The 22693-nt window shown below is 36.7% G+C and overlaps 1 protein-coding gene across 3 annotated transcripts in view; it reads left to right on the top strand.

Annotated features, from left to right (window-relative positions):
- LOC132819765 (neurexin-1-beta-like) overlaps positions 1 to 22693 on the top strand; it is a 578863-nt gene that overhangs the window by 425232 nt on the left and 130938 nt on the right. For all 3 annotated transcript variants that reach the window (XM_060831501.1, XM_060831500.1, XM_060831499.1), the window contains exon 3: positions 1021 to 1192. In XM_060831501.1, the coding sequence (XP_060687484.1) occupies positions 1021 to 1192 (172 nt within the window). The remainder of the gene's footprint in view (positions 1 to 1020; positions 1193 to 22693) is intronic.

The following is a 22693-nucleotide window of genomic DNA, read 5'->3' as shown; positions in this document are numbered from 1 at the left end:
GCCACTACCAGGTGGAACAGAAGAATTTGCTGATTGAATAGAAATGGACAACTGTGCTCCAAAATACAATAACCTAAATAAGATCCTTGACCTCTTGGAAATTGCATGGGTAGATATCAGTCAAGGATAGGCTTTAAACTGGGATGTGATCAACACAAGGAGCTTGGATAGGGTGAATAGACAAGGTCATTCACCCAGGGCAGGGGAGTCCAAAACTAGAGGGCAATGCTTTAAGGTGAGAGGGGAAAGATATTAAAGGGACCTGAGGGGCAACCTTTTCATGCAGGGGGTAGTGCCTGTATGGAATGAGCTGCCAGAGGAAGTGGTGGAGGCTGGTACAATTACAGCATTTAAAAGACATCTGGATGAATACATGGATAAGAAGACTTTGAAAGTATATGGGCCAAATGCTGGCCAATGGGACTCAGTTAATGTTTGGATATCTGGTTGGCATGGCATCGAAGGGTCTGTTTCTATGCTGTACAAATCTGATACTGTGACTCGAACCAGCCAATTTAACTCCGTAACTTATCATATATATGTAGAATGGTCATGAGGAAATAGTGGCTAAATGGGACCGGTAGAAACACAACTGCCTTCAGTGTGGACCTTTACATTGGAAATGAGAAAAAAACTTGCACAGTCAGGCAGAAAAAGGATTATCATTCTGTCATATTCTCTGACAAAGAGTGGATGGAGTAGAGATACTGATTTTATCTGTTTTCATTTTATTTCCTTTGAGAAGGTCAGCAAAGTGAAATAATCATGAACACTGTTGCTGGATGTGACTTTAGTGTAAGATTCACCCACTCTCTAACTAAAAGACCTTGTCAGTATCTGGTTCTGGATCATTACAATATATATTTTAAGCCTTTAATTGGTTTTTCCAGTACAATTGTAATGAGAACAGATTTTATGACTGCTGATATTACAAATTACAGTGTTTTATATAGGTATTGAAAAATGCACAATATACAACATCGTCAGCATTGGTAACCATATCTATTTATTTCTTTGCAGGAACAAGGAAAGATTCGAGTTATTTTTAATGTTGGAACAGATGATATCACCATTGAAGAATCAAGTGGTATTGTAAATGATGGAAAGTACCACATAGTACGGTTTACACGGAGCGGTGGCAATGCCACTCTACAGGTGGACAACTGGCCAGTCATTGAACGTTATCCATCAGGTATGTGCCCAACGGCAGTACAAAATCATATTTACAAAGATAATACATACCTTTATATGTAACTTATATTTCTGTTTGAAATTGGTGACAATACACTATTCAGGGCAATATGGATACCCACTGATCCAAATCATTAACAACAAAATATCAGTCAACTCAGTTGATGAAGAGGACAACACAAAAAGACTGAAGTTTCATTGTATAGTGTTGTTCACAACATAAAATAACATTTTCAGTCTTGGATTTTTTTTGAACAGTCATCCATGAAATGGGTGACATACATAAATATCTAAAATACCAATGCCTCAATATCAAATCAACATTTAAACAGTGGAAAGGCTTTGACAAAAGCTGTGTGAGTAAATGGAAGATGAATTTAGAACAGGGTTTCATAATACTTGTTCTACTGAATGCTTAATTACTCCATTAGTATGAAAGTCATACCCTTCATAAACAGGTTAGACATTTTATTTCATTTAGCTCAAACAAATAGTCTATCTATAATAAATTTAATACTACATTTGATGTTACCTGAAAAAAAGACTATGCTTCCAAAGGGGAGACTTGTACCAAGAACTAAAGATAATTTAAAATCAAAAGTGAAAATTTAAGACAATAAATGTTTCAGTTTGATTAAATGATTAATGGTGCATTGTGGTTACATTTGGTTAACTACATTAGTTTACGAATTACTTGATCACAAGAAGTTTGAATTGTCAATGCATTTTTCCACAAAGTAAACAGTGTCCTTTGGTAAAGATTCATTTTGACTGCTGCGCAGAAGAAGTGACATCAGATCGGCTGTCTCATAAGCTCAGTAGCTCCCATCCAGTTCCACTGCAGTCACTGAAATTAAATATCAGGCTCTGCATATAATGGGCAACCAATCTACCTACAGCACAGGAACTGCAGTGTTTCAAGAGTGAAACTCACCACCATTTTCTTGAAGGCTAAAGTGATGGCAATAAATGCTGGCCAGCCAGCGATGCCCACATCTCATGAGTGAATAAATAAAAAATCAAATATCGGCAACTTTATGTAATTGTCTAAGATGAATTTCTACCCACTAGCACACAGCTATTCAAATTAAAACATTAGTAATGTCAAAAATTCATATCAAAAGTAAAGTTTTGGATAGTTTGTGGCTTATGTACTATATTTCTTTTGTAGTTTTGTTTATTTATAATCCATAGAACACAGAATGTTACAATGCAGTACAGGCCCTTCGGCCCTCAATGTTGCACCGACCTGTGAAATTAATCTGATGCCTTTCTAACCTACACCATTCAATTATTATCCATATGTATGTCCAATGGCCATTTAAATACCCTTAACATTGGCGAGTCTACTACTGTTACAGGCAGGCCGTTCCACACCCCTACTGCTCTCTGAGTAAAGAAACTACCCCTTATATCTGTCCTAAATCTATCACCCCTCAATTTAAAGCTATGTCCCCTTGTGTTAGCCTTCACCATCCGAGGAAAAAGATTCTCACTTTCCATTCTATCTCACCCTCTGATTATCTTATATGTCTCGACTAAGTCACCTTTCAACCTTCTTCTCTCCAGTTCCCTCAGCCTTTCCTAGTATGACCTTCCTTCCATACCAGGCAACATCCTAGTAAATCTCCCCGAACCCTTTCCAAAGCTTCCACATCCTTCCTATGATGTAGTGACCAGAACTGTATGCAATACTCCAGGTGCAGCCTTACCACTGTCTTGTAGAGCTGAAGCATGACTTTTTGACTCCAAAACTCAATCCCCTTACTAATAAATGCTAACACACCATATGCTTTCTTAACAGCCCTATCAACCTGGGCACCAACTTTCAGGGATTTTATGCACCTGGACACTGAGATCTCTCTGTTCATCAACACTGCCAAGAATTTTACCATTAGGCCAGTACTCTGCATTCCTGTTACTTCTTCTGAAGTGAACTACCACACTCTTTTTCACATTAGACTCCATTTGCCACATCTCTGCCCAGCTCTACATCTCATCTATGCCCCTCTGTAACCCACTTAATGCATTCAGGATTATATTAAAAAAATTAGTAACAACACATAAACAACATCATTATTTCAGGGTCTCTTGAGTATGTTTAACATGTAAGCAGGCATTGGACGGCGTTATGACACAATGATATTTTGAAAAGTTTTAAAACTACTGTCTGACATGGAAGCTTGTAAATATCTGGTATGAAGGCTTGCAAAGAATTGGGAATTTATTAGTCTCCATTTGAAACCAAATTTTTCCGACCAATGCCGACCACTGATTAGGCAAGGCCTTGAAATAAATCTGCTGTGATTTACCCTGTCCTATCATATTCACTGTTCTTGAATATCTCCTCAGCACAATGAAAACTATTGGTTCAGTTAGATGCTGAAGGGTACAAATTGAGAGCTAGAAAAACATGGGCGGAATTTCACCTAAAAAGAAAAGTGGATGGTTGAAATATGTAGTTCATTCCTAATGTTTTTGTGGTCAGATTCAAAATATTGATGATTTGTTGTTGTGTAAAAATATGTTTTTTCGACTTTCCAAACAATGGCCGTGCATATTGTGAGTGAGTTATCATCTTTGATCAAGGGACTGGAAAATGTGCAGTGATGCAGGATTGAAGTTCTGCTTCAGCATGACAGAGTCATAAGTATTGATTGGTGCAACAGTGAGGAAAAGAAATCATGTAATTGTTCAAACATGAGTCAGACAGCTTTTATATTCTCACATTTGTATTACGATTAACAGTTGCACATATTTAACTCTAAAATTATGATCAGAAATAAATTAAATTGGTTAATATAAATTTGATTAAAACATATTGGAATTTTGATAATGAACTCATATTAAGGACCAAGACAGTTAAGCTCATTCATGATAATGATAATCTTATGCACTGCATTAATACAAATTGATTTTACTTTCAGAGAATATCTGAAATCAAGCACTTTCAAACTCAGTCTACTTAAACTCTTTAAATAGATTAGTTCAGAAATGCACAGGGCACTGTTGATGTGAGTTATTAACACTAGGAAGGTCACAAATTCTAGTAGCTGAACTGGCTAATCTCAGCTGAGGTGCCCTTTGAGGATCTTGTTCCTGATCTTTGCACAGTGGAATCTGGTAGGAGGTGCATGTATGTGGATGTTAGATGAAGTGATATTGAGGCATGCCAATGCTGTACTTTTGAAAGGTTTTCCAGCATCCTCGAGACCACCTTTATCCTTAAACTGCACCAAAATAGGACTGAGAATAGCTGGTGCCCTGGAACAAGGAATAAAGCATTAAAATACTATTTTTCAAAATGTTATTGTACATATATTTGAATGTGAAATATTTCAAGAAACAGCTGTTCTGAAGAGCCAGCACAAAGTAATATGTTGAATTGTCTCCTTATTATTTGAATGGACTCAGCACTAAAATTGTACAACTTGCCATGTAAACTTGACCAATCGTACTTATTAAAAAAGGCAGTTCAAAAAGCCTATGGCCAACTTTATCTAAAACTGAAATGAACATCAAATCATAAGACATGGACACAGACCCTTCAGTCCAACTTGTCTATACTGACCAGAAATTCCAATCTGATCTAGTCCCATTTGCCAGCATTTGGCCCATATCTTTGTAAATGCTTCCTATTCATATACCCAATCAGATGCCTTTTGAATGTTGTAATTATACCCACCTCCACCACTTCCCTGGCAGCTCATTTCATGCAAGCACCACAAAAAAAAATTCCAAGTCACAAAATTTTTTGTATACTAATGTAAACTGAGAGATAAATTTTAAAATGTCACTATAAACTCAGTGAATAAAATTACCGAAATGTGAAAGTATCGTTCCCTGGCATGTTTCTTTTTTTTTGGCATGAGCATTAATTTAGGAAAAGGAAGCAGCGTAATGCACAGAAATCAATCTGCATTTTTTGCCCAAGGTATCATGTTGAATTAATTGCTTTAGCACGCGCAGTAGATAGTTCAATTTAGCTCAGCCAGGAAACAAAAATCACAGAAAAGTTATAGCTACTGTGTTTTGCAGAAAAGCTACTTTAAATTTGCTTCATGAATTTTGCAAAATCAAAGAAATTGAAAATATGAGAAAACCACTGGAAATCCATCGCTTTTAAAGAATAATTAATACTATCGATTAATAGAAGTTTGTAGGTTGTTCAGCAAAGGCATATTTTGCTGATGGTCAAAGCAAGCCTTTATATAAAATATAAGACACTCAAAGAAGAAATTACCATCTGCTTTTCGACATGACTTGAGCTTTCATTTATGTTGCTTGGTTCCGTGTTCCATCAAGGAGGAAACCAAACAGATCTGTCTAGTCTATTTATTGAATTTGTCCGTTGTATCTGTGAATTTATTGACATGAGGTGCATGAATGGAAGCGCTGCATTTTGAGAACATTGTTTAGAGGCGTATGCAAAGAAAACATAAACACCATTTCCTAAACACAATTTTGCTGGCCTCAAGGATAAAAAAACATGTTATCAAGTTTGAAAAATGAATCCCATGATATCAATTAATTGCTTTCAGGTTACTGATGCTAATTTCAGATGTAAGTTGTCGTGATGAATGTGGTTATTTCTTAGCTCCAGAATGGCACATGATTTCTTTTTTCATGGCATGGGAAGGAAATACCAGCATGTAATGGACTAGCTATAATAATTTATATTCTATTGATGACACTTGGTAGACAAGTGACAAAAGGTGAAGTCATAAGTCAGTTATGGACAAACTCAGTTTCCTACTATTTAGAAAATAATTCATAGTTTAACTTCATTTTCTGACTAATAAAAAGACCACACAAGGACAATTTTTTCTTTAATATAAGCAGAGTGTGATTCAAATGATAAACAGAATTTAATAGTGGATAAACTTTAATAAAACTGAGAAAATTCTAAATAAAACAATAGCGACAAGTCCAACACCACAGACATTGCATTTTTAGTTATGTCCCATGAGTTAGTTTAAATTTGTATTTCTGTGACCAATTGCAACTTTACATATTAAAAACCATAACTAATTATACTGATTACAGCAGAATCTTATTTGTATAATAAAAATGCATTCACTGTTCCAGTTCAGTTCTTAGTGTCAAAAAGATTATACTTCAAAATGTTGTCATGGACCTAGTTTACATTTTTAACTCCATGGCTAATAGGCATATGTAAGAAGTCAAGCTAAGAATAGCTGTACAGTGCAGAAACAAATTATTGCTGATACTGGAAGCTGTACTGAAAAAAAATCTGGAAATCACAGTGGGTCAGGCAGCATCTGCGGAGAGAGAGAGAGAAAACAAAATAAAGTTTTGAATCTAGATGACTCTGCCGATGAAGAGCTGCCAGCTCTGATGAAGAATTATTTAGACTTGCAGTGTTAGCTTACTCTTTCTCCGTGGATGCTGCCTGATTCCTAGCAACTTTGGTGTATAGTGCAGCACCTTTTTGGTTTATTGTTCGGGATATGTGAATAACATATATTGTTATTATTTGTGAATTCATACATGTAGTTCTCTGCAGACTCTAAGAGGCTTAATGATTAGATTGCTGCATGCTTATGTATCAGATAAAAATATGCACAGTGTATGAATCTGTGAGCACAGGTTAGGGTGCATTCTCTCATAGAACACAGAGCATTACAGTGCAGTACTGGCCCTTTGGCCCTTGATGTTGCACTACCCTGTAACATCAATCTGAAGGAGAAAGTGAGGACTGCAGATACTGGAGATCAGAGCTGAAAATGTGTTGCTGGAAAAGCGCAGCAGGTCAGGCAGCATCCAAGGAGCTGGAGAATCGATGTTTCGGGCATGATCCCTTGTTCAGGAATGAGGCCTCATTCCTGAAGAAGGGCTCATGCCTGAAATGTCGATTCTCCTGCTCCTTGGATGCTGCCTGATCTGCTGAGCTTTTCCAGCAACATCAATCTGAAGCCGATCTAATCTAAACTATTCCATTCTTGTCCATATGCCTATCCAATGACCATTTAATCCCCATGAAGTTGAAGTGGGTGGCCATCAGAAACAGATACCTGAAATTCAATTGACAGAGTCTAATTCAGCCCCTTCCCACAAATAATTATTGCCCAACCACCACAAATGCTACATTTAGTTCTCTCAGAAACCAAAAATGATTGGTCCCTCAAAACTGCCAATGAAAGTGTAAGTTAAAATGCATTTAGTTATGTTAACATGGATCCTAAAGGAATAGGAGACTTCTTGTGCCTTATCATTGAAACTGCGATCCAATAATATGCTCTTGGCCAATTCTTCATAATTGCACCACTGGAACCAGATAGACTTGCTCACTCACTGAAGAGAGAGAGAGAGAGACAGAGAGGCAGACACAGAGAGAGGGATGATTCATGGTAAGTTTAACTGGAGGATCAGCACACCTCAAGCGAGTTTGAGAAAGTGGGGCATCACAAAACTGCCATCTATTCAATTGACCTTGTCCACTTATTCTAGTGGAAGGAAGTGAGGACTGCAGATGCTGGAGATCAGAGCTTAAAAATGTGTTGCTGGAAAAACGCAGCAGGTCAGGCAGCATCAAAGGAGCAGGAGAATCGACGTTTCGGGCATAAGCCCTTCTTCCTGATTCCTGAAGAGGGGCTTATGCCCGAAACGTCGATTCTCCTGCTCCTTTGATGCTGCCTGACCTGGTGCACATTTCCAGCAACACATTTTTAAGCACTTATTCTAGTGAGTGACATCTCTACCAAACAAAGAGTCTTCCTCACTGCCCAATGATAAACGGCTGATTTCAGCAGCACTTCAGTCATGTACTGATAATACAAGAGGACCAACTTCACGTGATCTTCATGCTATCGTTTTCAAATCTTGATTCTTGTTTGTCACTGGCTTGGTGCCCTAAGTTGCAGGAACAAAGGCTTAGTCCCAGACCATCATTGCAGATGATTTAATGAAATTTACAAGCCTTTCATTGGAATTGAGATTTTGGTCTGTGAGAATATTAGAGCCCATTAAAAAATATTGTCCAGTTTCATCAACAATAAATTTAGATGCATGGAAGTTTGCAGTTTAGGTATGGAGTACACCGCCAAAATGTTGTACCTCCTAAAACTGGAAATGCTTTATTGATTGTTGTAACATACTGAACCATTCTGAGGTGCCCATACAAGCTAGTACCAAGCTGTGTTTTCTCTAAAACAAATTACTGTCACAAAACAATATTGATTTTGATTGGTTTGCTGTGACCAATTGATATGTTTTGTCAGGACTAGAATGTGTAGACCTCCTTTTTGAAAGATGTGTCCACAGAAATAATGGTCATGTGATACAATAATGATACATGACAACAGCCAGAAGCAAGATTCAGGGCACATGAAAAGCAAAAAAAAATGTTTTTCATCAATACAAAAATAACATAGATTGTTAGAAACCAGTGGTCAATTTGTGCATGGTTTGTAATTACCCGTTTTTTGGGGCCACTGTAAAAGCAATCACGCACAGGCTATTGTAACATTTAGGGCAAATCAACATGTTTTGTGAAGACATTGCATGCCATTTTGTACTTCAGTAAAGCCAATGAATAGACCATCTGCCTGGAACTGTTGAAATCTAACTTTTTCAATTCTTAGAGCTAGCAGCATGTTTTCAGATTATTAAATATTGTAGAGAATAGTCTTCTATCACTGGCAGATGGATAATTTTGTATTGTTACCTGGATGTCATTTTCATTTTTTGAGAAATGATGCCTGTTGCCCCGTGATGTTAATGGTTTGCTGGTAAAATTACTTGTAGGGCACAGGCGTCAGTTGGGATAAAATGTAATTCTTATTATAATGATAAGCCAATCTAAATGTTAGCTCTTTGAATTCTTTCACTTTTCATTTGCCAAAGGTTATGGGCCATGCGTAAAGTAAATTGGTGAGCGTTTTTTTTGCAATTCTCTTGCTTTTGAATAAATCAAAGAAAAACCTTTCTTATATTGCATTAACTTTCATGTGCAGAACACATACAAATGTGTTTTAATAGTTGTTTCATCTAAATCTTTCTGTTTTTATTAAATGGTTCTGACTGATTTGAAGCAATAATGCTGAGAATTAAAAGTTCTACCTCAGTGCAATTTCTTCTGTTTCACAGTCTGAATTAGAAGCTTTTAAAGTTAGAAATTACTATTCACAATATTATTGAATTACCACTTGTTTGTACTGTCTTTTAACTCTCAAAACAGTACAAAACAATTTAAGTTAGTTTCTTTCCTATTTTTGGTAACAGCCATTGTTGACTTTAAAGAATGACAATTCTCCTCAAATAAATTATAAAGATCTGAATATGCCAAAGAAATTAGATGTTTAGAACACAGAGGAATCTGTTTATCATGTCAGAACCATTCTTTGCTATATGGCAATCTAAGTCGAATGCCATTTCTCTGTTTTCTACCTGTTATTGTTCATCGTTAAATATTGGTGCATTTTCCTCTTCAAAGGCATCAGGCCAACTAGATTAGATTACTTACAGTGTGGGAAACAGGCCCTTCGGCCCAACAAGTCCACACCGACCTGCCGAAGCACAACCCACCCATACCCCTACATTTACCCCTTACCTAACACTACGGGCAATTTAGCTTGGCCAATTCACCTGACCCGCACATCTTTGGACTGTGGGAGGAAACCGGAGCACCCGGAGGAAACCCACGCAGACACGGGGAGAACGTGCAAATTCCACACAGTCTGTCACCTGAGTCGGGAATTGAACCCGGGTCTCAGGCGCTGTGAGGCAGCAGTGCTAACCACTGTGCCACCGTGCCGCCCACGTTAAATATTGGTGCATTATGGAAAAAATATATTGTGCTCCAAAAATCCTTTTAGTAAAAGATTTATTTTGACTTGCCTTTTTTTATTCAACAATTTGAAATTGACTACCCTGATGACTGATTCCTTAATCAAATGAATAGTTTTTCCCTTTCATCCTATTAAATTATTTTTTAATTTGAAAAATATTTGTCTCCTCTTTGCCCTCCTTACTCTGGTGAAAGATTTGCTACTATTGGAAGCCATCCAAATCTTAAGAATTTGTCGCATTGTTACACACATGTAGACATGGCTTATCATTTATAATGTATAGATTTTCTTTCTCTTTGCTGACATTTACAGTTTTGAGTTCAGTTTACCACCACTAGCTTTGATTTTTCTTTTGATAATGCCACTATTGGTGTGATAGCCCATGAATACGAGTCAGAAAATTCTTATTGGAAAATTAACTTCTGTGAGGGGGGAGTAGTCATCACCAAATACAATTAATATATTTTAAAAGGGAGAAAGGTATGCTGGCTAAATATGTTAAGCACTTATCAACTATCATTACCAACAGTAATTTCAATCATACAGTCTTGCCATATATAAAAGCTGCATGTAGACCAAATCGGATCAATTGTTGACTACATGCATTCAAATAAATAAAATGTCTTCAAGATTTTGTTTATGATAGCCTATTGACTTTATTCTATAAAAGATATGTAGTTTTATTTTCCATAAATTCTATTCATTTAATTTGTTGTCAAAGATAATTAAGATGTCTTTAAATCCAGATATTATATGGATGATATTGTTCTTATAAATACTTTTTGCACTGTTTTTTTTTCATGCAATTTGCTCAAAAATGGCCACAAAATAGGCCATGTTGCAGATTGAATTAATCATGAAAAGCTTTCAGAAATTGTGTCCCGAATCTTAGAGGAGGTAGTTAAAAATCTCAGTTTTTAGACTCAAGGACACTACTGGGTATGTTTCAAAAATTTTTATTTACTTTGAAGCTGACTACTGTACATTTCATACTAGTTAAATTATATGAATTAATATATATTTTTAAAAAGGTAATGTTTATTTAAAATTGGATCATTCACAATTGGTTATTAAACACAAATGATTAAAAATGCAAAAATAAAAAAAAGCGCTGCAGATTGGAAACAAAAACAGAAATTGCTGAAGAAGCTCATCAGTCTGGCAGCATTTGTGGGAAGAAAGCAGAAGAACGCATTTCAGGACTGGTGACTCCTAATCAGAATTCATTGATTTTCTCCAGCAATTTCTGTTTTTGACTAAAAATATATAATTTTTAGACAAACACATTCTCAGTTGTACTAAAGAAATGATCGCTCTTAAAAATATTAAGAAATGTTTTAAAAGTTATTTTTAATGAAATTATGTTCCAAAACAGCCCAGTTGCATTGGTTCAAGGCAGAATTTACAATCAAAAGTACTTGGATGGCTTGCAATATAACTTGTTGGAAGAAATATTTGTCCAAACTAGTACAATTTTTAGTTCAATTTGTTATTAGAATACCTTTTACACTCAAATTAGAAACTTATAGTTGTTATGTGGCCTAGAAAAATAGGATATTGTTCAGAGAAAATATCATTTGAGCAAACAAATATATAAATCAGACAAATCTAGCATAACTTTGCATTTACCTGTTTTCTGTAAATGGTGTCATTTTTACTTTCAACACATAAAGAAACAATAATATTAAAAGTCACTGCAATAAAATGAAAGAAAATAGTAGGCACCTGTACTTTACTGTTATTAAGTCATTATCTACAAGATCTGTTTACATAGCTGGCCGATAGCATCAATAAAATGCATACAGTTTAAATTGTACAATTTGAAATAGATTACTCTTGGATAATAAAATGTCTTAGAGGCATAAATACACAAATTGAAATGCCACTCTCAAATGCAGTGAAAACAACCAAAGTACTTGCTTTGCCACAGGCTCCTTCTGTTAGCTTAGCTCTGACACGCAACAGATTTTATCTTTGGAATGCCATTTTCCATCAACTCTGGTGCCTATGGCTTTGACTTTTCAAGCTCTCATCAAAACAATGACCTCCCTTCCATTGTTCCAGTTGGTTGACTTCAAACCATGCATAACTCTTAGAAAACATAATGACAGGTTCCTACCCCAAGATATTTTGATGTAAGTGACAGATATTGAGGAAGTCTCTGTTCAAACTGTAACTTTCAAGTTTTAAACAGAAATGCTTTATTTCTATAAAAATTGATTGTTATCATTTGTTAAAAATAGACAACTCCATGTTAACTATATCAATTGATGATTTGAATTTTTGAAATTGAATTTATAAACATCAAAAGTTGATAAATTAGATCCTATTTATAACGCAATCACAAACTGAAGATAGCAACAAAAAACTTTATATCTAAATATTAAGCTCTTGCTACAACAATCATAGGAACAAACAAAAATAAGCAGTTTTATGCAGTTGTTGTATATATGTCTTTCTGTGTTGTGGGTCTTAATTGGATATTCCCCAAACATGGCTGTGCAGATTTCAATATGTTGCTAACCTATTTGTGATTGTAATGGAAGCAGCATGCCAATTTTATGTTGTCTGCTCATTCTGATGATTGAAGATCAAACCAGTTCTAGCTGCAATGTTTATTGGCTGGATATATAGAAATGGATCTAATATTGTGAGTGGCAAGTGCCACTTAAAGCTTACCTGCACTGCTTAAAGACATGGGAGGTGTGTTGTGGCAGAAGCAGATGAGAGGTTGATCGAACAGAATCTGACCCAGAAAGAGTGACAAATGGTGCAACGTAAAAGGGTTTAACGTTTCAGAGTTTTCAGACACTGGACTGAATGTTTTGACAGAAGAAGGGGAAAGAAGAGATTCCCTGAATCTGCCCAAAAAGGAGGTTATGTAGACACAGTGTAAAGGCAGTGAAATTAGGGAGCTAACTAGGTCACTGTCAGGGATCCAGCCCTAAGAACTGGATACAATGCCTCAGCAATTTTGATGATTTCACACATGCAGTGTAGGTCAGTGAATGCATCTTCAAATGCTATAACTGCATCAGTATCCTCAGACACTGCTTAAATCACCACATGCATGTAACTGACCTACCAACGAGCTCTGTCAATCAGGCTTCATGCCTGACATTTCTATGTTTCATTTATATTCACACATTTTGCACTGCTACAAGGTTCACACACACATCTCACTAGTTGCACACATTGCTAAACATTGAACCATGCCTGCCACATCATGCAAGAGATTAAATGACACCTACTGACATGTTTCCTGTCTCTTTTACAGTTACAGAGAAAGTAACTGCCAATTGAAGGGGGAAAATGAGCACCTGCATGTTCTCGCCCCCATTTATAAGATGGTACTGGCCATTATTGGTGTATCCATTACTGAGTGCATGGCCAATAGAGAGACTAAAACCATTCAAGTATATGATATGCTTACATATCACATTCTTTTAAGATCCCATCATTTTCATCGCAGTTAAGCAGCAAACGACCAGCATTTCAGTGGCATCCATCAGAATAATACGGCAATCTCCATGAAATGGTTTTTAATAGGGTCTTTGAGTATGCAAATTAACTGGTCATCTGCCAGGATCATGCAACCACCTAGCATTGTAGCCCACTGCTGGATAAATATTTTTGTAGCAGGACAATGCCAGGGTGTTGAACTGAAACCAATCCTATTTGGGAGGCCTGTAATATCATGCTCATTGTTTCAGCCCACTAACAGGTCTATTCTATCACAGTTCATGTAGCAGCATGACTTTCATTGTACACGTGCTGTACAACTCTGCATAAGATGAGCACAAGAGTCATCAGCCATGGCTTTGGGAGATACTCCTGATTCAAAAGCCACCCTTTCGATTCTGTGAAAAGTTAGCTAATGTTACTCAGCCATCTCATAGCTTCTGCAGCAATTTCAAAAATTGTGTTTATAATCATTGTAAATATGAATACTTTTGAAAATAATGCATTGTAAAGTGCAAGGTTATATATTGAAAAATCAGAATGGCAGGACAGAAATAAAGCAAGATATTGTCATCACCTGCAGATTAGATTCCTACAGGATGGCTTTAAATGTTATGACATTCTGACTTCAGAGTAATCTATAACCATGCACTTTCATTCAGACTCCTTGGAGACCTGCAAAATGTCACAAGCAAGGAACTGAAAGGAGACTTCTCTCAGCAAATCACAACCCATCCACAAAAACGAGGCAGCTCATTCTAGATTATTTTAAAAAGTTCTATTTTTATTACAAAACTCTTGGACCCTGCAATTTTCTTGCCCCCCTCAAATTTGCCATCATTTTTGTAGATTTAACTTTTGTGAAAATAAGTGACGTGCCAATTTGATTTTGTGCACTGTGCACTTCCTGTCTGTGGCTCATATGCCATGAATGAAGTTTAAAAAACCCATCTTTCCAAAGTCTAGAAACAGAACCTAGAGAGATGTTTAACAAGTGAGAAATTCAATATTGCAAAACATTAAAATTGTGCCTCATGTTAAAATTATGAGATGATACAAATTAGATCTTCAATTCAAGTCATTTACTTTAACTTAATTTTGTATTAAAATTATTCCATGCCTTTTATGTGTCAAAAGAGAAAAAAAAAACAGGCTTTTTATTTCTGCTTTGAATGTGCTAGCATCCCAGATTAAGATTTGCATTCGAACAACATTTATTTGGAAAGCATTTACAATGGGTAAAAGTGGTCAGCCCATCAGTGCTTTACACCTCACCATCATCTTGCTTCATTAGATTAAGATACATTTGAGTTCCTCTCTTCAATAAATGGTAATAATGCCAACCCCAGTATATTATGGTGAGGAGAAGCATTCTGTCCCTGACATACAGAAATAACCAGAATCCAGATTCAATAATTCTGGATACAATATGGTACCAGTAGAGGCAGTCCAACAAACATTTCCATTTTCATGGTTGTTTGTGATTCATGCTAACTTTCCATCAACTCTTGGCATCTTTATCATGAATCATCCATGTTTTTTCAATAAGTTACCATAACACCTCTAAATCCCTATTACTCAGATACATTTATTCAACACCTTTGCAGTTTGTGAAAATGTCATGATCAAAACATTAAAAGGAATTTTTTTCAGCAAGCCTCTTGACCACAACACCAATCTAATGCAATCATAGTGAAACAATTTCTGTTAATTGCTGTATTACTTTAAGTATTTTACACTTGCCAGATAACGAAATTGAAATGATCTTTAAAAATGTAACAAAAGATGTTTAACAATTTTGAACTGTAGGAAGTCTGCATTCTCTAAATTGAAACAAATGGAGTCTAAAGGTTGTGACCTATTAGCAATTTGTGTTCAATAATATCATGAAGCTAAGTTTTCTAAGTCAGTATAAGGGAAAACTCTAGGAAAGGAATTTCAAAATACATATTATCAAAATTTTACTTCAACTAAATATGTTTCGACAAACTATATCTCAGTTACCATCTTTGCAATTCAACTTATTCACATCACCAGCTTAATATTGGGCAAAGCGAATTCTACAAAATGCAATGCCGACAGATACCGACACATACCAACAGGTGGCAATAGACCCAACCCCACTACTAGAGAACCAAATCCCAGCCTTACTCAGAAATCTGGACAGTTAAACAAGACAGACTTCCAAAAAAATGAAACCAGGTGGATCCAACAAACCACGCTTCTATGGATTACCCAAAATTCGCAAACCAGGAGCTCCTCTCAGACCCATAGTCTCGCTACCTGGAACACCAATTTACAGATTAGACAAGGAACTACACCAAAGGCTAAAACACTTAGTAGAAGAATCATGCCACTCCATTCATTCCACCCAAGAATTTCTGAAGACCAACAAAGACACTAAGATAGAATAGGATAAAATAATGGTAACCTCTGATTTAACAGCCCTGTTCACATCCATTAACATCATCCTGGCCAAAAAAACACTGACTAAACTATTAGAAGAACCAAAGACACATATACCAGACACCACCAACTTCATCAGTAAAGACAACATTGTCAAGCTAATGGACCTATGCCTTACCAACCACTTCACTTTCCATAACAAAACTAACAGACAAACCAATGGAACACCCGTGGGATCTCCGATATCAGGTTCCAAGCAGAGGCAGTAATGTAGAGACTCTAGTAAACAGCTCTGCCAACCATCCAACCCAAACTTTGGGTCTGCTATATGAATGCCACCTTTGTCATCACTACATGAAACAAATTAGAGGAAACCCTCAAGACCATCAATAATATCAGTACAGGCATAAAATTCACTAAAGAGGAGGAAAACCATAACAAACTGCCATTCCTAGATGTCACAATAGAGTGATCAGTCAATGGGGAACTTCAAACAGCGTCTACAGGAAAACAACACATATGGACCTTATGCTGAACTACAGAAGCATTCATCCCAACATCTACAAACAAGGCTGTATTAAAACATTATTTCAGCAAACCACCACACACTGCAGCACCAAGGAACTACAAAGAGCAGAAGAAAACTACCTATACAGCGTATTCAAAAAGAACGGGTACCCAATGAACACAGTTCGTTGATTTCTCAGCAACAAGCCCAAACAAGCAGATAAACCACACCCAGAGACTTACCGACATCAAAGACACCTTGGAAATGACTGCCAAACTACTCTGACCTCTTGTCATCATGGTAGTCCACAAACCCACCAACACGCTAAAACAGCAGCTAATGAATTTAAAAGACCCTGTACAATCAACAAGCAAAACTCACATCATTTAGAAAGTACCTTGCAAGAACTGTAACAAAGACTACATTGGACAAATAGGCAGAAAGCTAGCCACTAGGATACATGAATATCAACTAGCCACAAAAAGACATGACCCACTACCATTAATACCCTTACATACAAATAAGGAAGGACACCACTTTGACTGGGACAACACTTTCATCCTAGGACAAGCCAAACAGAGACATGCAAAATAATTCCTAGAAGCATGGCATTCCAACTGGAACTCTATCAACAAACACATCGATTTGGATCCCATCTACCACCCTCTGAGCAAAAAAGAACAGAAAATGACATCAACACCAGAAATATATCACAGGAAATGACATCACTAACCCAAGGAAATTTAAACATGTAAACAGAAAGCAGGCCATAACACCAGTTCTTCATTGAAAGCTCACTGATGATGTTATCTAGTATGGTGATGAAATGTCTGAAAATGAGCCTTCCAGCTCAGCAAGCAAACTTACTGAACCTCAACCTGAGCTCCAAATCTTCTCCAAACTCACTAATGAACAATACATACAGCCTGTATTAAACACAGGCTGTGAGATTAACATTCTTCTTTTTGCTTGTCCTTAAGAAATAACTTTGGATAACCTCAACCCTCTTGAGTAAAACAAAATGCTACAATTCACCGATGTCTTCCAGCGTAACTGTGAATATTTTTGAATTATCAATCTAGTGCAGCAACAGCAAGATGTTCCAAGGTCCGGTTACGGTTAATTCTTAAAATGATTGAGTCATGTTGGCTTAGAGAAGAGAACAACAGACTGAAAGTTCCTTGCCATGTTTGAGAAGCATATCCTCCTGTAGATTTCATTGGACCAATATTAGTAGGGACAGCTTTGCAAATATATAAGTATCAGATGATCCACTCTTATCCTTGCAGAGGTTGGCCAGATGAAGAGATGTTCCAAAGAGGGAGGGCAGAAGAAAATCCTTTATCGGGAAATCTTCTCATTAATTGCATTATTGACAATCTTCAAATTGAGCAGAACAAAATAACTTTGCAAGTGCAGTGACCTAACTTCAGATAAATTACCTAAATATTGAAACGATCTCCAAATGAGGATAGTAGTTGAGACATTCAAATAAGACATCAGTAGTCTTAGTTGTGTACACAATATCAATTGGTGTCATTTGACAGAGAGGAGAGGTGTCCTGGCTGTTATTTATTTTTCAACCAGCACCAGCAAATACCTTATCTAATTACTTATCTTACTACTGTTTGTAATACTGTCTTTGTGTAATACGGTGCCAATTTCAACTACACTGAAACTAGAAGTGATTACGTTCTGAAATTTTTATTTGAATGCAAGGCATTTTGTAATGCCCTGTTAAAAACTAAGATGTCATATGAATACAGTCTCTCCTTCTCTCTTTACCTTGCCTTTCAAATGTCTATTAAGCAGAACAAATGTACTCAAATATAAATGAGGTTTGGTCAAGGCTGAAAGTTAATTGGAAGAATTAGAGATTCAAATTTGCATGTTGCTATTACTTTGTGGTGCACTGTCTCAAGGTGTCAATCTACAACATCAAAGAAGACATGTTAATTTGAGGTAAAATGTTAATTAATTCTCTCACATATCAAGTCACTTCTTTGTGCTTTTCATCTCCTTGCATTTGTATTCCATGTCGAGCAAGTGAAGTTAGTATGATATAGCAATGAAGTAGTTCAACACAGGGAAATCAGGTATGATCTTGACACACCTATAACTAAATCGTGCCCATGGAAAGTAATTAAAACATTTAGAGGATGCCATAAACCATAAATAAGCCTTGGCCCTGAATTTTTCAGCTGATGGAGAGACTCTTTATCTTAATAAAAATTGATGCCAAAGACACAAATCCAGAAATCCTAATCCCTTATCATTTTCATAGGGGTGAGGGAATGAGATGACTTCTAAGTTGCATGTCCATAGCTCATGGTGAGTTTTAATTTAGACAATCATAGTTCATGGAGGCAACTGCACATGCTAGAGTGCAATTGCCTCAATCAGATCTGAATTTTGCAAATTGTAAGTCCAAAGTACATCATGTGAACTTTAGTTCTGGTAGACAAAAGCCTGACTGGATTGGTTTGGAAATTTAGGGTATTCTTTGAGAGAGGTAAAGCACCCTTTTGGCTATGGTCTTGGTTCACTTCAGCGAGAGGTCAGGTGACCTTTGTGATGGGTAAAGTCAATCTTGGAATTGTTGAATATACAACATAAATGTTCGTGAAAGGTAGCTAAACTCATTAGAACTGTCAGACACCTTGAGGTTGTCAAAGGTATTGTTAAAGGGATCTGACAAAGGAAACTGTCAGGCTGAGATCTATGTCCTTTATATATTGGAAAAAATGTCTTACCGAATTAAAAAATGGTCATCACTTGGTATTTCACTCAGTGTATTAAGATGAGTCTGAGTGTTATCATTGCAAAATGTGGGCTGCATAACTGACTTCACAACCATTCCTTATCACAATGTGGGGCCTGTCAGCTCACAGTTCATATAAAGTGGGCTAATGAATACAGGTACTCTTCTGTAAGAGATAATGGAAAATTAAATCTAGTGAATAGTTTTTTATCAATGTGCCTATCACAGTCATGAATTCAGCATTAGACACCTAAGTACTTTATTTATCTGCATGGATCTTCTGGGTGAGGGCTAGTACAGGGGTATAGGTGTAAATAAAGTGGTTTGATTGTCATTGACGGTATGATGCCCCTTGGGGGATAGATGAGGAACACGGAGGTGGCACTAATGAAGCATGGGATATTATGTCCTATTTTCTCTACCACAGCCTGGAATGAAAATTCAAACTTCAGGGACACTTTTCCTGGTTTGGGTTTGGGGAGCTGTGAATTGTTCCAACTCTGTCTTCCTGGCTCTGAAACAAAAATTCAGGCCATAATCCCTTCATAAAAATCACCTGAATTCTCAAGTGAGTTGAAAGTCTCCACCTCATTATCACAAATAAGGTTTCTTCAATGTATTTGCTAGTATCCATGTTAAAACAGTTTACTCCCATTATTCCAGATTTAGGGCTTCCCACTTTTATTGGCGAAGTTATGCTGAAGCAAATTGCTATGGTGGAACACTTTTTCATGAGCTAAAGGTGTTACTCAAAAAGATGTATTAATTCTCGAGATTGGTCTTTAAAATATTGCTAATGAGCACTGATATTGACTGAGTACAAGTTTGTGACATTCAGTAGTTAATTATTACTTAGTTGGCAGCATTATACTTGTATTGTCTTTTGAATGAATCATATAACAAGCAGGGAGACAGGAGGCCAACTTGCAGATCGTATCAAAGAACATCGCTGGGACACCCACATTACCCATTCCCACCACCCAGTGACTGAAGACTTTAACTCCCCCTCCCACTCGGTCAAGGACGTGCAGGTCCTTGGCCTCCTCCATTGCTAAACCCTAACCACCCGATGCCTGGAGAAAGAATGCCTTATCTTTGGCCCTGGGTCCCTCCAGCCACACGGGATCAATGTGGATTTCACCAGTTTCCCCATTTCCCTCCCCCCACCTTATCCCAGTCCCAACCTTCCCAAATTGGCACTGCCCTCTTGAACGGTCCTACCTGCCCATCTTCCTTCCCACCTATCTGTTCCATCATCCTCTCCAACCTATCACTTTCAGCCCCACCTTCACCTATCTATCACTTTACCAGCTACCTTCCTCCCAACCCCAACCCCCTCCCATTTATCTCTCAGCTCCCTTGGCCCACAAGCCTCATTCCTGATGAAGGGCTTATGCCCAAAACATTGATTCTCCTGCTCCTTGGATACTGCCTGTCCAACTGTGCTTTTCCAGCACCACACTCTTCAACTTTGATCTCCAGCATCTACAGTCCTTACTTTCTCCGAGTGTCCAGGCATCATTTTGGTATAAAAGTTTGTACAAAAAAAAGCGCAGTATTAGATCAAATGGCATGATTTCAAAAATATATTTCACTTCAGACAACAGTTGTAAAACTATTGAGTCAGCTTCTAATGCTATCTGTGCCTCATGATTAGTGCAGCAATCTGTCATGCACGTGTAATCCATCAGTCTGTATTTATTGTAAAGTGGTTTGACTGAGAGTTACACATTTCCACGACAGAAGCAAGGAGACATTGTGGTGAAGTATTACAAATGTTTACTTCCAGAAAGTCCAGTAAACATTGTTTCTCATTGAATAAATCAAGCATTGCACGACTGATGATTCAATAAACATGGAAATAGTCTGGAAAGGACAGTGAATGTTAGTATTACTTAAGTGTGATCTGCAAGTTAAATAATGTGAACAAAGAAGACAAAAATATACAAAAAAAGTGGCATATGTCAAGATAAAGTATATCCACAAGACTTTGAATTATTTTTCTGTAGCTTCAGCTTCTTATCCATCTCCTTCAATGCCTTTCAACGATGATGTTGTTTCATGTCAAGTGACTGACACCTTTATTTGAGAAAGGGCAAAATAGAATTAGGCTTCAACAGTGGCAATGTAATACGTTGGGAAAGAAAAAAAAGACATGCCAGTCGGCTTGACATAGCTAGTCTACCCGATCTGACCTGCAGGTATGAAGATATGATTAAGATTCTTTTCTGCTGCTTTCTCTCAATTCTGCAACAGACTTTACTTCAGATTCAAAGGATTGACCTCTTTCACTTCTTCCCCTGCTTTCTCAGATTGTGTTAAATTACTGTTATTCCCTTGAAGTCTACCTTTTCAAACAGAATTAATACACTACAATGTGACAAAATATTGTCTACTCGGTGGAAGAATGGAGCTACTTCGAATTCAATCAGCAAGTGCAATGTCACAGCACAATACTTGGATGATCATCTTTTATCCAAACTGAATCCTTTTCAAGTCAACTTCCAATAAAGTGGCAAACAAGTTTCGAGTGAGAAACCTGAATGTCAGTGCATGATAGTGAATGAGGCATGCCACTCAGACTAAGCTTCATAAATTTTGATAACTGTGTTGTGAAAATATAGTTATCCCAGCCAGGCTATTGAAAGGTTATATTTTAAGAAAAAGACAATGTAAGCAATTATAGGTTAGCAAATGTAATGTAAAAAATGCATGATTATGAAAGAAATGAAGTTATATCTGTATTGTTGATAGCTACGTGATCTTGAATGCTTCATTTTTGAAAATTATTCTGTGTTCTGAGTTTGGGCAGCATAAACAATGCCATGATAACTGACTATATCCAGTGAAGGTTTAGCTTGGTTCAACCGAGTAAGTTTTCAGTTATTTGATAATGTTAACAATTATTGATCTAGTTATTACCACATATTTACAATGTGGTGTACAGATGTTCGTTTTGTATGATATTTTAAATTTGAAAGGGTGTATTGAGTTATGTCAGAATTGCAGCTGACAGATATTTAACATAGGTATGTCAGAGGGAATAATTTAAATTATTGCGATGATTTGTTGAGAGTCAACCCATACCTGGGCTGTTTGCAGAAGAGCTCCAGGCCTGACTGAACTGACAGTACATAATGCAAACTTCATATAAAACCAATTTAAATAGAACGTTAAACAGATAAAACTCTGAATGTATTTTAATTTTAAAATGAAAGAAGTACTTGGGCAAAGACAAATAGATATTCTATGGATCTTCAGGCTATTTATGGACATTCCTAAAAAAAAACACCATTATGTGGGAATCATGGAATAAAGCCAAATTCATCAATTCTTTTTAATTAAAATGATTTGGAGTGTAGAAATTAATTCAATAAGAAACAAACAAACGATTTAAAATAATCAGTTGCTTAAGAGCTGATGTCAATGATGAAAGAAATGGACAGTTAAATATACAGTAGCTCTTGTCAAAGCCTCATTTGCTTCAAACTAAAACAGTATTGTTATCTACATCTGTGATTTTGTATAGATATTGTTAATATACAATAATTTTGC

The sequence above is a fragment of the Hemiscyllium ocellatum genome, chromosome 10, assembly GCF_020745735.1.
Source record: "Hemiscyllium ocellatum isolate sHemOce1 chromosome 10, sHemOce1.pat.X.cur, whole genome shotgun sequence".
NCBI classification, from domain to species: Eukaryota; Metazoa; Chordata; class Chondrichthyes; order Orectolobiformes; family Hemiscylliidae; genus Hemiscyllium; species Hemiscyllium ocellatum.
Note: the sequence above shows the minus strand (reverse complement) of the source record. Positions and strands in the feature narration are given on the sequence as shown.